This window comes from Myxine glutinosa, chromosome 5 (genome assembly GCF_964187855.1).
Source record: "Myxine glutinosa chromosome 5, kmMyxGlut1.1, whole genome shotgun sequence".
Lineage (NCBI taxonomy): Eukaryota > Metazoa > Chordata > Myxini > Myxiniformes > Myxinidae > Myxine > Myxine glutinosa.
Genome location: NC_136265.1, coordinates 205,353,162 through 205,370,048, shown reverse-complemented (window position 1 = coordinate 205,370,048; position 16,887 = coordinate 205,353,162). Strand labels below are relative to the sequence as shown.

Here is a 16,887-nt window from a genome sequence, read left to right as displayed (position 1 = left end):
AAAAACCACTAAAATTACACCCCCTTTTCTCAAAAAATTACACCCCTTTTCTCCCTCCAAAGCCCCGCCCACTTTTTACTACACCCCTTTTTCTCCCCAAAAAGTGCGCCCCTTTTCTCCCTGCATTTAACATATTAACTCCCCCCATATTTCATTATACTCATGCAGACACCCAACGAATATTTGTGTTTCATTTTTAGGTAATAATTTAATTCTCTTAAAAGAACAATCACCATCTAGAATATTGACAAATGTTATATTAGAATTGAACTCTTGGTTTAGGTATCACTGTTGAGCTGATATTAAATGGTAAACTTCTCTTAATGACCTCGTCTGAAATCCTCCAGTGCCACATACCATTTTTAGATTGTAGTAAATTATTTTCCCCTCAATCTCTTGGCAATCACTTTTTTTGCCTAATAAATACAATGTTTCAAAACACAAAAGACAAATTTCAATCAATTTCCCCATTTAAAAATGATACTGAAATATATTGCACTGATGTAAAATTGAACAAACATGATTACAATAACTTTTGGATTAAACCTATTATGAAGGATAATACGAGCTACTCAATCCCTTTTAAAGGAAGAGCATTCTCTGTCTTTGGGAGGTCGTCAATTAAAGTATTTATAACAAAAGTTTCACCATTGTTTATGGAGATCTATAACAAACTAGAGGAGGTAATGAAAGATGTAAAAGTATCAAAAAATAAAACTCTTTTTACTGAAGCTATCGAAAAGGAAGATGAAACTATTAGCTCTAAACACGGTGAAATTTCTACATGCATTAATAACCCCTAAATATGTCAATCTTGATGAAATTAAAGAAAGGAGTTAGGAACCATTTTAACATTACCTTTAATATTAGAAATATAGTAGTTGAATCTGTTCATGAAAAAAAGTATATGGATATAGGCGGTAGTGTTTTTTCTTATAATTAAATATGTGTCATTATTCAAGTGAAGATTTTGTTGATTTTAAAAGTGATGATAGTGGTAGTGAGACTTTGTCTTCCCAAGACAGTTATGATACTGAGAGTTTGTGTTCTAACGATAGCTATGAAAGTAGTTTTATAGATGATGATGATTATGAAAGCACCGATTATAGTGAAGATGATTGTTTCAGTAATCTTTTACTATATAAATATGATAAATCCAAACGACATACCAAATATTGAGCCTCTTGAATTCCCTGATTCTCCATATGATAAATTAGAGAATTGTCCGGCTTGTGATAGAGTGGGAGTCAAAGTACAAAATACAGTCAAAAGCCCATAAACAATGTTTATTCTGTGATTATCTTTTAATTAATGATCATAAAAAATATAAAAAGAAACAACTCTTTTAAATTAGAACCAAAAATGAATTTCTTTAGAAGATTAATAAGAGAGATGAATGTTAAGTATTATGGTGATAATACACCATTTCTTACAAGGGAAGAGACTATTTGTATTGAAGAAATGTATAGGGGTTTAATGATATTTATTATTCAAAATAATTTTAATGGAAATGTTAATACAAGATACTATATAAACAAGCATTCTGAGTATTGCGCTGCAATACATGTCCCCTACCGGCAGTCTGTCGTCCGGAAAACTGTTGGGGAAATTACCAAGGGTTATTCACCCACAGATTCTGAATCGTTCCAAATCGCTAATTACATCAGGACGGGCTCACCTGTGATTCGCACTCGGGACTTGGATTTATACACCTTGCAGACAGGTCAGCAGAAGCACCATAAATAAGTTGTTGATAAAGAACCTTTCGAGTCGCTAAATATCAGTAATTTTTTATATTTTCCGGTTCACAATCAATGATCGATGTGTATATATATGTTGCTCGGCTTGGCTCCGCCCCTCACGAAAGCGCGCTGTGTCACGCTGTTGACGTTCGCAAGACGAGGCTGAGGGCGCGCGGTGCGGCTTGAGGAGAACTCTAGAATAAACAAGAGATATCCATTTTTTTAAATACTTTCGTTTAATTAACGATATCTGCCAAACCATGTGCCCTATTGCAAATTCCAAAAGGATATTTTAGTAGATTGATGCTGAACAAATCTGTGAAGTTTCCCCTCGATTGGATCAAAAATGAGGGAGGAGCTCGGTTTTAAAGGTTCATGCTTAAAAACGTCGTAACTCTGAAACCATGTGACGCATGACATCATGCTTGCTGACTTTTTTGTTCGTCATGGGTATGTGATTCTGCCTGCAAAGTTTGGCCTCGATCTGTTCTGCCGTTGCAGAGAAAAAGGCAATATGGCGGCCGAACCACGTGACCTGTGACGTCATAATTACCATTAAAATATTCTTCAGACCGAGTCCCCCCTACCGTGAAAATTTGATCTCAATCGGTCCTATTTTTGCAGAGAAATAGGTTTTTAAAGGAAATTAAAACTTAAAATGGCACTGAGTTAAGGATCATCAGAATTATCAGAATTACCAAATTTCAAAGTGCCATAACTTTGTCAAAAATGATCGAAACGTCGTGAATTTCGAACGTGATCTGTAACTTATCATGAGGAAACCATGTGCCAAGTTTGAAATCATTAGCATTAAGCGTTTAGAAAAGAAGTCCGGAAAACTGTTCTTTGCGTGACGGACTGACGGACTGACGGACTGACGGACTGACAGACTGACAGACTGACAGACTGACAGACTGACGGACGGCGTGCAAACCTATAGTCCCCTCTGGTGTACACCGGTAGGGGACTAATAAAATAATGGATTATCTTGAAATTAAATCTGAACTCAGGATAAAATATAGAGTTTCTAAAAAAGCTCATTAAAAATTAGATTACTTGTTTTCCAAATATATAAATGAATGATTTTTTTTACCCGTTTGGGAAAACAAGATAAAATTTAACAACCATAAAAATCTCCCAAATTCATTAAGATGTCTAATACAGGCTTGGCATTTAATATGGAATATTTTTTTTGTGGGGGTGAACTTACTTTTCAAGTTGACTTAGAACCAAAAGTTCATTGGAATTATGTTGAAATGATTCTAGATTTTGTTAATGTGACCTTTAAAAGAAACAAAAACCACATTTGACATTTCGAAGCAAATAAATTGATCCTTGAAAGTGATGTAAACTGATATTGAACTCAATTCACGGACAGTACTGTGTTAAACTTCTGTACGTTTTCCAGAAGTATTTCTTTCTTTTGCACATTAGCCAAAAATTTTTTTAACAAAAACAAAAACAAAAAAAACAACTGGGATTACGGACAGTAAAATTACAGTTCAGTACGTCGTGTAACCCCCACGAGCATTCAGGAGAGCACGTACACGTTGAGGCATGCTGTTCACGAGATTTGCCAAGGTTTGGACAGGAATCGCTTGCCATGCAGTTACAATTAGTCAGGTTCACTATGTTAACAAATATAATTTCGTTCAAAATTTTGGTAGATTAGCAAAACTATACATTTTTGGAATATTCAGAGCATGAGGAATCCAAAAATTAATGTTTACATTTGCGTAGACACCTTTGCGAAAATGACACTCAGGACAGTGATGAAGATAGTCAGGTTCACTATGTTAACAAATATAATTTCTTTCAAAATTTTGGGATTAGCAAACCTGTACATTTTTGGAATCTTCAGAGCATGGAGAATCCGAAAATCAATGTTGGCATTTGCACAGACACCTGCATGGCCGCCATTTTGGATTTTGAAAATGGCCGCCATAAAATACATATTTTGCGCGAATTCGGCTTCTAGTCAACCCAGAGACTTAATTAAATATGCTAATCCTATGTTTTCTGGGTCAAGGAATCCAATAAAGGCCTCAAAATAGTGCTCAGGATTATAGAAAAGCAACAAACAAAGGTAATTGAAAACCATTGTCTTTATATTTGTGATATAACTGCATTACATAATACATGATATTGCAAGTCCTTTGAAGTTATAGGTTGTTATAGGAAGTTATAGGTAGTATCAGATTGAACTATAAGTCCTATACACAGGATCTACGAGGTCTATACCATTCAGGAATGTGCTTTTACAGATCTTCATCACTGTCCTGAGTGTCATTTTCGCAAAGGTGTCTACGCAAATGTAAACATTAATTTTTGGATTCCTCATGCTCTGAATATTCCAAAAATGTATAGTTTTGCTAATCTACCAAAATTTTGAACGAAATAACATAGTGAACCTGACTAAATAGCCTGCTGCAATTCACGCACAGAGGTAGGCTGCTGGTCCAAGTTGTCGATTTGATGCGTTAATTCTGCCCACAAGTTCTCTATCGGATTCATATCCGGGGACATGGCAGGCCACACCATATGCTCTACACCACGGTCAGCAAGAAAGTGTTGGATCATGCGAGCATGATGAGGCCATGCATTGTCATCTTAGAAGACAAAGTTTCCTCGAAAGGCTACACGAGCAAATGGAAGCAATGTTTCTTCCAGAATGGCCCTGTACTTGAACTGGTTCAGGTTTCCATTCAGAACAACCAGGTCTGTTTTGCCCCCTGCATGAAAAGCAGCCCAAACGGTCACCCCACCACCTCCAGCTTGGACTCTTGGCACTATACAATCTTCGATGTAGGCTTCATGCACTTGTCTGCGCACTCGGACATGGCCATCTTGACGATAGACCAGAAAACAAGACTCGTCACTGAAGATCACGTGATTCCAGTGTCCTGGCTGCCATTGACGGTGCTCTCTGGCCCACTGCAATCGGCGCTGGCGGTGTTGTCTTGTCAGGCATGGCTTTCTCAGGGGACGCCTGGCACGATAGCTTGCTTGAACCAGTCGTTGGTTGACTAGCCTTCTGGATGCAGGCACATTTGTCAGTTGCTGCCACTCAGCCCTAAGCCGATTAGCTGACTTGGTACGGCCATTGCAGACTAACGGTGCAGCTGGCGATCATCCCTCCTTGTGGTTCTGCGGGGATGTCCTGGCCTCGATATTGGAGGAGGGACACCCCTCTGAGCATTTCGTTTCGGGATCTTTGACACCTGACCTTGAGTGATGCCATACTGACGAGCAATAGCACACTGTTTCATGCCAGAATTTCGTAAAGCCACCACTCCATGACAAACAGCATTGTCGAGTTGGCGGACCATCTCCAGAGGAAGCGGCAATAACTTTTGTAGACGTGCAGCAGTTGTTTTCCACTAATACAGAATGCAACAACCCTTATATACCCGATTGTGAAGCCAATCGTCAAATGTACCTGTCCGTACATTTTGTCACACCACCTGTGATATAATCCTGTTATTGACTTCTTGCTGCGACAGACAATCAGTGACATGGTTCTTTTAACAAAGAAATCACCGAAGCGTAAAATAAACTCACCAGATTGATATTCTGAGTTCAGAAAGGAAACCCAAGTCAAGAAAAAAAAAATATTCCATATTAAATGCCAAGTCTGTAGTTGGTTCAAGCAGATGTGGAAAAACCTGTTTGCTTTTAAAGATGCTCCTTAACCCCAACTTTTTAGATTATGATAATTTAATAATTTTCACAAAGTCAAGTTTTCGACCCGAGTATCAACTACTCACCCAAGGTTTTAATGCGGGCCTTCAAAAAGAAGATATAATCGGTTAATTAAACGTCAAAAAAACTAAATAATTATAACATTGAAGATATAATACAACTATTTTGTGATACACAGAAATGAAAACCAAAACCAAAACCCATAACTTGTATTCTCAGTGATAATACAGATGATATACCTTCACCCCAAAATTTAGATAAATCAAAAAAGAACCTCATTATCTTTGATGATTGTGTCAATGAGAGAAACCAAACGGTTATGGATAGCTACTATACAAGAGGGAGACATTATTCTTGTAATTGTATTTATCTCAGTCAATCATACTTTCAACTCCCTCGTCGCTCAATAAGAAACAATGCCAAAACTTTTATTTTATTCAAGTTAAATTCAATAGATGTAAATAATTTTTGGAGAGACAATTGTTCTACATTATGTAGTAAAAATGAATTTGAGGCTGACATGAAACACACGATTGGAAAATATAAATACAGTATATTGTTGTGAAACAAGATCATATTTTAAATGATATTTTAAAATAAATAAATGAATGCTGAAGAAAGAGCAAGAAGGTTTAAGGAACATCAGGAGTGAGTTTCAAATGTTTTAAAGCAACAGGAAGGCATAAAGAAGAAACGCAGACAGAAACTAACTGGTGAAGAAGCAACAAACAACAACAACAACAACATGCATTTTAAGGCCATTTTCCCTGCTAGAGTGGGGGTTAGCCTTGCGGTCCCCATGACAATCTTCTCCATTTTGCCCTATTTGCTGCATCTCTCCTTGTTAACCCCCTTGCCCGCATTTCTTCTTCCACCATCATTAGCCAAGTCTTTCTCGGTCTTCCCCGTCCTCTACTTCCTTCGACATCAATTTCCATCACTCTTCTCAACCAGTCACTTTCATCCTTCCTCAACACATGACCAAACCATCTCAGCCTGTTCCTCTTCACAGCATCAATCACAGGCAATATTCCCATCATCTTTCGCAATTCATCATTTGTCTTCCTCTCTCTCAACGATACTCCGCACATCCATCGAACCATTCGCATTTCCACCCTTTCCAGCCTTCGTTGCTGCTCTACGTTCATTACCCATGTCTCGCTCCCATAAATCATAACACTTCTCACACATGCAGCATACACCTTTCCCTTCAGCTTCAGCGACACTCTCCTCCTCATCAGCACGCCACTCAGTTCCCGAAACTTCTTCCATGCACATCTCACTCGAGCAACCGTTGCCGAGTCTGATCCACCTTCTCCATTCAGCATGTCTCCGAGGTAGCAAAATGTTTTCACACCTTCCAGCTTCACGCCATCTCCAAGATCCAACTCAACATTTCCTCCATCTGCAGCTCCCTCTGTGCACACCTTACATTTGAATGTAGCTGCCACACTGGTAAATGACCCTCTCAGACCACTACATTTTTGATGAATCCACTCAGCGCACATTGTACATTGAATGGAGTTCACTCCGACACCCTTCCTGCACACAGCACACGGCCACTTCCCAGTTCTTTCCACCTTACCACATGCTTTACCACTTGCCATCACCTTCGTCTTTCCGATATTCACCTTCAGACCTTTTGTCTCCATACATTCCTTCCACTTGTTCATCTTTTCCTTCAGTCCATCCATACTTTCCGCAATCAACACCAGATCATCTGCATACAACAACTCCCACGGTAAACCCTCCTTTATGTTCTGAGCCAGCACCTCCATCACAGCTACAAATAGTAGTGGACTTAGTACCGACCCCTGATGCACTCCCACCTTCACCTCAAACTCACCACTGTTCCCGTCCTTGGTCCTTACAGCTGTGCGCGCTCTTTTGTACATTGCCATCACTACTCTGATCAACCATTCCTCCACTCCTAACTTCCTCAATGCCCATGTCAATACTTTGCGTGGAACCCGATCGAATGCTTTCTCCAGATCAACAAACCCAAAAAAACAACTTCTTCCTCTTCTCCATGTACTTCTCCTGCAACTGCCTCACAATGAAAAGCGCATCTGTCGTTCCTCTTCCTGGCATAAATCCAAACTGCATTTCGTCGATCTTCACTTTATTCCTTATCCTCCTCTCCAACACCCTTTCCAATACCTTCATTCCATGCTCCAATAACTTTATCGCTCGGTACGAGCCACACTCCAGAGGGTCACCTTTCCCCTTGTATAGAGGGACGAGGGTACTCAGTTCCCAAAACACTGGAATGCGGCCTTCTTTCACCACCAGATTACAGATCTCTGTCATTCTCTTCACACCCCAACTTCCTGCTGCCTTCAACATATCTCCCACAACTCCCGTCGGCCCTACCGCTTTTCCACTCTTCATTGCTTTTATCGCTTCCTCAACTTCCTTCTCAGTTATCTTCTCTGCCGGTCCTAAAACTGGGTTACTCTCTATGTTGCCATCCCATTCATTCTCTGTATTCAACAGCATTTCCATATATCTTTTCCATCTTCCTTTAATTCCATCTGGGTCGACAACGATTTGTCCCACTTCATCCTTCAAGCAACTCACCCCCATCACATCACACCTCTCTTTCGCTATGTGCTTTGCAATCCTGAATACTGCTTTCTAACCCTCTTCCGAATCCAAGCGTTCTCCGAACATTTTCCTACATGCCTCCTGCGCCTTTGCTACCTCTTTCTTTGCAAATAAAGAATTTCTCTTGTTTTCTGGTGAAGAAGCGTTTGAAAGAAAACAAGAGAAATTCTTTAAATCGCTTTTAAAAACTTCCCAAAAAAGAGAACAACCCTCTACAATTCCCACGGTGGAATACACTCCTGGAAAACATCAAATGCTCAAAGATTTTAGTCAAATTATGGAGCAAGAACTTGAAAATATAGGAGAATTAGAATATGATGATGAAGGATTATTCCGACAACTTGAGGAGGTAAATCAACCTCCTAATTATATTGTGGAAGCTTTTCAAAACAATGAATATTCAATGGTTTCAAAAACCAGAGCAGGTCTCATTCCAACAGAAGAACCAGCACAGTTCTATCTTGTTAAAGAAAAGGTATTGATATATAATGATAAATTGATGTTCTTAAGTTCTGCCCGACCACCTATTAAATTAACCTCCAGATTGATGTTTTTTTTTTTTGTTTTTTTTTTGTATACTGAATCGAGGCTCGTGAAAGAGCTAACATTTATTAGTCCCCTACCGGTGTACACCGGAGGGGACTATAGGTTTGCACGCCGTCCCTCCGTCCGTCAGTCCGTCTGTCTGTCAGTCCGTCAGTCCGTCACGCAAAGAACAGTTTTCCGGACTTTCTTTCTAAACGCGTAATGCTAATGATTTCAAACTTGGCACATCGTTTCCTCATGATAGGTTACAGATCAAGTTCGAACTTCACGACGTTTCGATCATTTTTGACAAAGTTATGGCACTTTGAACTTTGGGAATTCTGATAATTCTGATGATCCTTAACTCAGTGCCATTTTAAGTTTTAATTTCCTTTAAAAAAGATTTTCTCTGCAATAATAGGACCGATTGAGATAAAATTTTCACCATAGGAGGGACTCGGTCTGTAGAATATTTTAATGGTAATTATGACGTCACAGGTCACGTGGTTCGGTCGCCATATTGGTTGTCGTGAAAACACGAAAACCCCTTTTTCTCTGCAACGGCTGAACAGATCGAGGCCAAACTTTGCAGGCAGAATCGCATACCCATGACGAACAAAAAAGTCAGCAAGCATGATGTCATGCGTCACATGGTTTCAGAGTTATGACGTTTTTAAGCATGAACCTTTAAAACCGATCCCCTCCCTCATTTTTGATCCAATCGAGGGGAAACTTCACAGATCTGTTCCGCATGTCAGTCTACTAAAAAGTATTTTTGAAATTTGCGATAGCTCACGTGGTTTGGCAGATATTGTTAATTAAACGAAAATATTTTTTAAATGGATATCTCTTGAATCGCTTTATTGATCGATGTGAAACTTCATACTATAGTAGAAGTCATGAGGAGTAACAAGTGTGCAAAATTTCAAGATGATTGGATGTACAGTCTGGAAGCTAGAAGTTGTTATTGCGTGTAGAAGAAGACGCGTCAAGTGTGCGGATTTAATTATTTATCACGTACAGACTGAAAGCATCGTTGGACACGACCTGTCGCGGTCATTTTAACCTCAAATAAAATTCTAATTTAAGATTTGTCAATAGCTGAGGTATATTAACAAACGAACAAAACAGATTTGGTCAAATTCTGACTTTTTAAAATCGATCGCATTTGACAGAGTTGTGACAAGCTGAGGAAGAAGAAACCTCGCATTGGCTTCCCCAATGTGCCATAAAAAATGGATATCTCTTGAATCGCTAGTACCTCAGACCGTGAGTTGGTAATAATTTATATAATTCACACAGTGCAATACGTGCAGGCCGCTCCACGGAGCGACCTTGCGGGCTTATCAACGAGGCGAGGCGTGACACACGTGTCTCAGCATACCTCAGATCAAGTTTGAAAACCAGCATCAACCGTGCATAAATTTGCATATTCGATCATTTTTGACAAAGTTATGGCACTTTGAACTTTGGTAGGGGACATGTATTGCAGCGCAATACTTAGAATGCTTGTTTCACAAACAAATCAACCAGACAAACAAAATATATAAAAAGAGGGAGCGGAAGACAAGATGGGGAGAGAAAGGGAGGCACACAGACATAACATTTGAGAGCAGGGAGATGTGTGGGAGGGAGAGGGCTTGGGGAGAGGAGGCGTGGGAGAGGGGGAGGGGGAGGGGGGGGGGTTGGAGAAGTATAAAACACAAGGACACCAAGGACTTCCAGGACAGAAGTTGGGATTTCAAAAAAGTGGATTTGGGGTGAAATTAGCAGGGGTAGAAAAGATCAAGGTTTTGGATGGGGGAAGACAAGAGATGGTGGTGAACAGCTGTTTTAAAGACCTGGAGGGTGAAGTGGGATTGAAGAGAGTGAGGGAGTTTGTTCCAGAGGTGGGAGAAAAGAGGAATAAAGGAGTGAAGGTGAGCAGAGAGTCTTGATTTTGGCAGTTTAACCATAAGAGGGTTGCAGGCAGATCTTGTGCGACCTGTAGGAATATTTGGGGATGGAGCCCAGAGAGAGCTGGGGGGGGGGGGGGGGGGTGGCAAGGCCAGAGAGGAGTCTGTAGAAGATGGAAAGACCACCAACCTGCCTGCGGTGAGTGAGTGAAAGGCCCTTGGAGTTAGCTTCATCGCGGGAGATTCCAATGATTCTGAACCCTTTGGTTTCAACAGCGTGAAGACGAGCTAGGTGTGAGGCAGGAGCACCAGCCCAGAGGGGAGAGCAGTATTCCATTGAGCTGTGGATGAAAGCCTTGTATGTGGTGAGGAGCTCAGGTGTGCCAAGGAAGGACTTCGCACGACAGAGGATACCCAGTCGGCGACTGGCTTTGGAGGCCAGATTTAAATGTGGTTTTCCCAGGAATGATCATGGCAGATAGTGAGACCCAAAAGCTTGAGTGACAGAACTTCTTGGAGAGGATTATTCAGAAAGTGGATGGGAGGGTTGTCCAGTCGGTCTTTTCGGAGAGACATCGTAAGAGTGTGACATTTGTCAGGATTGAAAGACATGTTCCACTTGTTTGCCCAGTCTGTGATTTTGTCCAGGTCTGCAGAGAGTGAGGAGGCTGCAGACTGCCGATCTGAGGGATGAGGAATGGAGCGACAGAGAGTAGAGTCATCAGCAAAGAGATAGAGAGGATTTTCAAGAGAGTCAGAGAGATCATTGATGAAGACCAGAAAAAGCACAGGACCCAGAACACTGCCTTGGGGAACTCCAGCCTGAACAGAAAGAGGAGATGAGAGAAACCCATTCAGGGCCACACGTTGACTACGACTAGAGAGGAAGTCCGCCAGCCATGCGTGGAGATTTCCATGGATACCAAAGGAGGAGCGTTTGGTGAGCAGAGCGGGGTGCCATACCATATCAAAGGCACGTGATATGTCAAGGGAGACAGCTCTAATTTCCTGTTTGGCATTGAGGACCTCCATCCATTTTTGAGAAAGCAGAAGCAGCATGTCCAGAGAAGAGTGACCAGGTCTGAAACCAAATTGATGATCAGAGATCAAGCCATTGGAGAAGAGGAAAGATTTCATATCTGAAGCAATGATGGATTCCATGACTTTGCTGATAATTGGGAGAAGGCTGATTGGTCTGTAGTTGCTAGGATCTGTTTTTGCACCTTTTTTGTGCAAAGCGGTGAGGTTGGCTGATTTCCAAGCAGATGGCAGATGACCTTGAGCAAAAGAGAGGTGGAAGAGAACAGAGAGAGGGAGTGAAAGAGCGGAAGAACAGGATTTTACGACCCGTGGGCTGATGCCGTCAGGTCCAGTTGCAGAATCAGAGTCGAGGGTTGACAGAAACTTTTCCACTTAACATGTCCAGGTTCAGGATCTCCAGGTTCGTATTGCATACCCCTTTCAAGGTTGACAGAATATAACGAAACATCATAATCAACAGGCAGACCTTCCATACCTTGATAGGTCGCCTGGACGCGTTTTGAGCTATACGCCAATCTTTTCCAGCGTTGCAATCTCCTTACGGGCCACCAATTGTTGAATCTGACTTCCAGACTTCAACTGAGATTTATTCAATTATTGCGGAGAGAAAACCAACACTATACACACACAATGAATGAAATATATGCACAAAACACAGAACCGACACGTCGAAGGAGTTCTCTGAGCCAAGCCTCGCAGTGTTCCATTTAAATAGGCACAATTCCCTTTTTTTTTTTTTTTTTTTTGTATACAAGATCGAGGCTTGTGAAAGAGCTAACAATCACACCAAAAGTCAAACCAACACACAAAACACAAAAAACAAGGCAGACAAGGTGTCCTGCGTCCCCTTCCCCCTCCGCCTCTCCTCCCTTCCCCCTCCCCCCTCTCCTCCCGTCCCCACCATTCCCCTCCCCACCCCTCACCTTCTTCCTCCCCCCGTTCCCCTCCCCCGCCCGGCAATGCCGGGTACTTCTGCTAGTTGAAAATATTATGAATGTTGACAATGGTACTTACGATGGAAAAACACAAGGTGATTGAGTATTTTTTTTTGCAGGCATTACTTCTTAAATTGGGCAAAGAAAACGAGGAAGTACAGATTAAGACTTTTACGTTTATAGATTTATTCCGAACAAGAAGATTGATGAAGAACACCTTAATCATGATGTTTCTATGGTATGTATTGTTGTTTAAAAAGAATGAATCTAATCATCAATAAATGCTTCCCTTGTTGGTAAAATGAACTGTCCATATGAAAAATCTATTTGTTTTATACTCATTTAGGTTTGCTACAGGTTTCAGTTACTATGGATTAGCCCTGAACCTGCAGGGCTTCGGCCTGAACATTTACCTCTTGATGATCGTCTTTGGCGCCATCGATTTTCCATCCAAGTTCCTGATCCTGCTTGTTATCAATCATTTTGGCCGGAGAGTCGCTGGAGTTGCATCAATGTTGCTTGCTGGGATCACCTGCATCGTTTTCGTCTTCCTGCCTGCAGGTTTTATCACTAACCCTGACTCAACATCATCTGAGCACTTCTGTTATCTTTGTATATGGAGCTGGAGTCAAGAAAACTCCATTTAAACGTAAAGGTGTGAAACTTTCCATAGAAGAGGAAGAGAGCGACAGACAGACAGACAGGTAGATGAGGAAAGCACAAGCAATATCCAATTGTGTGTAGGAAGTATTTTTGTTGGTTTTGGTGTTTTTTCGGTGGTTTGCGGTACCAATTGGGGTACCCTCAACGCGCAGTCACTCACCCTTGTATCTATTTATTATGTACAGCCGAGCAGAACTATGAGGGCATGTTGGCTAGTGATATGAGCGATCGGTGAGGTAAAACGTTCCGTCTATCTATTTCTATACACTAAATCGAGCCAATGAAGGAAATGTGACAAAAACGGACAGGGTGGAAACCATTTGCCAAATAAACGGCACGTATTTACAAGAAAATAAGGTTCAACAACCATGAAGCAATTGTTTACCAGGACATCAAACAACTAGAACGGCATTTAGTAGAGTGCATACCTCCACCAGGCTGAACAGTTTATGTTTTGTATCTCACTGATAGGCCAGATCTGCATCTGGGCCTGAACCAAAAACGAATCAGCTTGTCTTTGTCATCTACCCAATTCATACACCTAGTTTGTCATAACTTGTCCACAACTTTTTGAAATATAATTTTTAGCCCATACAGGTAATAAGCACACATCATGAAAGGCACAGAAGAGCAGATCTTATCCGTAGTACTTATTAGATCTTACCCGTGGCACCTATTAAGCAGTCTTACTTATATATTTATACATAGGACATGGCGCGACAGAATAATTCTGGGGAAAATATAGAGAGGAAGTAAAGACAATAAGAGGTAGGGCAAGGTACATTGTTGGCTTCTGACACACCCTCGGTATGCGTTGACAGACGACAGACGCGGGCCAATCCTGTAAGGAAAATGGGGGGGGGGGGGGGGGGGATGATCCCGAAATAAAAAGTGGGCGGAGGAGGAAAGGGGGGCCACGTGTGCAGGACAGCTGTCGGACCACACCTACATTTTCTGCTTGACTCCACCCACCATGGTCATGGCACCCAGAAGAAATAATATGGCCACCAACTTGGTTTTCTGGTTAGCCTAAGACATTCAAGCCTGTAGGTTTCTGCTGATTATATACTGTCCGGGCTTGTTCCATCAGATTTCCATTGGCTTTGTTTGGGTTGAGTGTTACTCACGTTGAGGTTCCCCAAAAAATCGAATCAATGTCAAATTTTTTTTTTTTAGTAAGATTTAATCAAGCTTGTAAGCATGCACAGTACGTCGCTCCCAAAAAAATAGCGTTACGTAATTTTTGAACGGCTCCATATTTGGGTTAAACAATCCGTGACGGTTTGACGAATCCGCTCATTCTGATATAACCGTGGTGGAGGCTGTCTAGGGTGAAAGATGTTGAGTTAATCTTTTAATAGCGCATTAAACATGTTTCCCAAAAGGCCCGTTACCGGATTTTCTTTGCAGGTTGTGACCACAGTACGGTCATTCTTGTTCACTAAGAGGAACACGTCTTCACGCAAGAAGCACACATTTGTGTTTGGATGGTAGACACAGCCTTTGCTGCTTCTACAGCATGTAAGATCATCAATGTGTCAGCCTCTTCCATTGATGCTGCAACCTGAGATTTGGTGTGTGTGCCACTGTTGTCTTGTGGTCTTAAGTTATTGATACATCACAGTTTAGGAGATCATGATACATTATTTGTGCAAGGCCTGATCCCTTATTTTGTCAGACTTGAAGATTGCAGTAAGAGCAAGGACAATATCCATTGGTTGGCATCCATAGGGAGGAGGATGCTCCTTAGGAAATGCCCACTGAGTGTTGAGACATGCACGGAGCCATTGTTATGACGTTGCTGGTACCCAGAATGCCGCAGGAAGTGACGACACTTCCCCCAAGCTCAGTGGCTGTCTTTGTCTCATCTAACAGTCCTGTGTTGTATTTATCTGTACGTCCATGCGTTTGAGATGTGTGTGTGGCAGCTCCTCTACGAGCCTTAGATACTGTAAAAAAAAAAAGTAGCATGATATTTCAAAATGTTGTGGATGGATTATGACAAAACTTGGTGGAACGGTTGGGTGTCTGACAAGGACAAACAGATTCGATTTTGGTTCATGTCGGATCCAGATCTGACCAATCAGTGGGATACAAAATGTAAACTGTTCAGCCTGGCGGAGGTATGATCTCTACTGAGAGCCATTCTCTTATTTTTCTGTTTTATCTCTGTAACAGTTGCGATGCCACTGCGCCCCTCTTGCTAATAGATCTCTCCCTGGCAGGCCTTTCAGTCTGCGTGACACACTGACGAATGACAAGCGTAACATGACTGAAAATGATGAAAGTAGAAAGTTAGCCATTTTCAATTCCACAATGGCCAATTTTAATTTCAGAAATACAATCATGACAGTCAGTGCGTATATCCTTGAGAATCAAGTTTCTCAGGGGCCTGAAAGTCAAGATGTACCACAAAATATATGTAAAACGGGGCAATTTTGAAATAAAAACTGGTGGACATAAGGATGGCAGAAAAATTGGTATAAAGTGCTCTTGTGTTTACTATTGTTATAATTATATTTCCTGACAGTTACAAAGATTTATACCCAAAAATGCACATGAACCTCAATTTTGCTCCACAAGTTGACAGACTGATTATTCCAGGTGCGGATGCTGTACGTACCACAATGGCAGTGATTGGAAAGGGAGCCTTATCTTCATCCTTCACGACTATTTACTTGTGGGTGGGAGAGACTTTCCCAACGGTTTTGCGGTACGTTTTTGCTAAAAGGGCTGACAAAACCGAATGGGCTTATTCATGGGTTTTTTTGCGAATCGAAGATTTTTCAAGTATATTGGGTTGGTCTCGTGCGCTATTCTTTCTGTCTGCTTGTCTGTCTGTCAATCGCCTACAGGTCACAATTTCACACCGATCCGATTTTAAACTGCTTTTTTTTTTAGTCAATAGGTCAAAGGTCAATTTCAAATGTCTAAAATCATCAGTTTTCATCCGATTGACTTGAAATTTGAATAAAATTTACATATCAGTGAACTCGATTCAACCACCAACTATTTTTGAGATCAACATCGGCCAAAAGATCAACATAGGCCAAAGGTCAGCACATTTCTAAAATCCTCAATTTTCATCCGATTCACTTGAAATTTGAATAGTATTTTCATATCAGCGAAATAAATTCAACCAACAACTATTTTTGAGGTCAACATATGTCACACAGTCAACATAGGCCAAAGGTCAGCACATTTCTAAAATCCTCAATTTTTATCCGATTGACTTGAAATTTGAATAGGATTTTTATATCAGCTAAGTGAGTTCAACCCCCAACTATTTTTCTGGTCAACATAGGTCAAAAGGTCAACATAGGCCAAAGATCAACAACCTTTTTGAAATCTCTAAAATCCTCAATTTTCATCTGATTGACTTGAAATTTGAATTGGATTTTCATATCAGCTTACTGAATTCAATCACCAATTATATTTGAGGTCAACATTGGCCAAAAGGTCAACATAGGCCAAACTTCTAAAATCATCAATTTTCATCTGAAAAATTGTCATTTTTCATCTGATTGAACCAGACTTTGATTAAGATCGTTATTTTAACTCTTAATAAAATGGACAATTTGATGTATCCATAGCAACTTTTTTGGGGGATAAAGGGGGTGGATTTTGTATTGAAACCTTGCTTTCAATGTAAATGCACAAAAAATGTTTAATTTTTCCACTGATAACACGAAAGCTCGATAGTGAGTTTGATATGTAACAATGGAAAAAAATAGTCATTCCGTGATCAATAATATTTGACTTAAAAACATAATTGCA

At 40.8% G+C, this 16,887-nt stretch overlaps 1 protein-coding gene across 6 annotated transcripts in view; it reads left to right on the top strand.

The window, feature by feature from the left end:
- LOC137426469 (solute carrier family 22 member 6-B) overlaps positions 1-16,887 on the top strand; it is a 40,115-nt gene that overhangs the window by 17,649 nt on the left and 5,579 nt on the right. For 2 of the 6 annotated variants that reach the window (XM_068115024.2, XM_068115022.2), the window contains exons 6-8: positions 12,567-12,685; positions 12,794-13,008; positions 15,715-15,823. In XM_068115024.2, coding sequence (XP_067971125.2) covers positions 12,567-12,685; positions 12,794-13,008; positions 15,715-15,823 — 443 coding nt within the window. The remainder of the gene's footprint in view (positions 1-12,566; positions 12,686-12,793; positions 13,009-15,714; positions 15,824-16,887) is intronic. The other 4 variants (XM_068115026.2, XM_068115027.2, XM_078779394.1 and 1 more) reach the window with 2 other exon arrangements.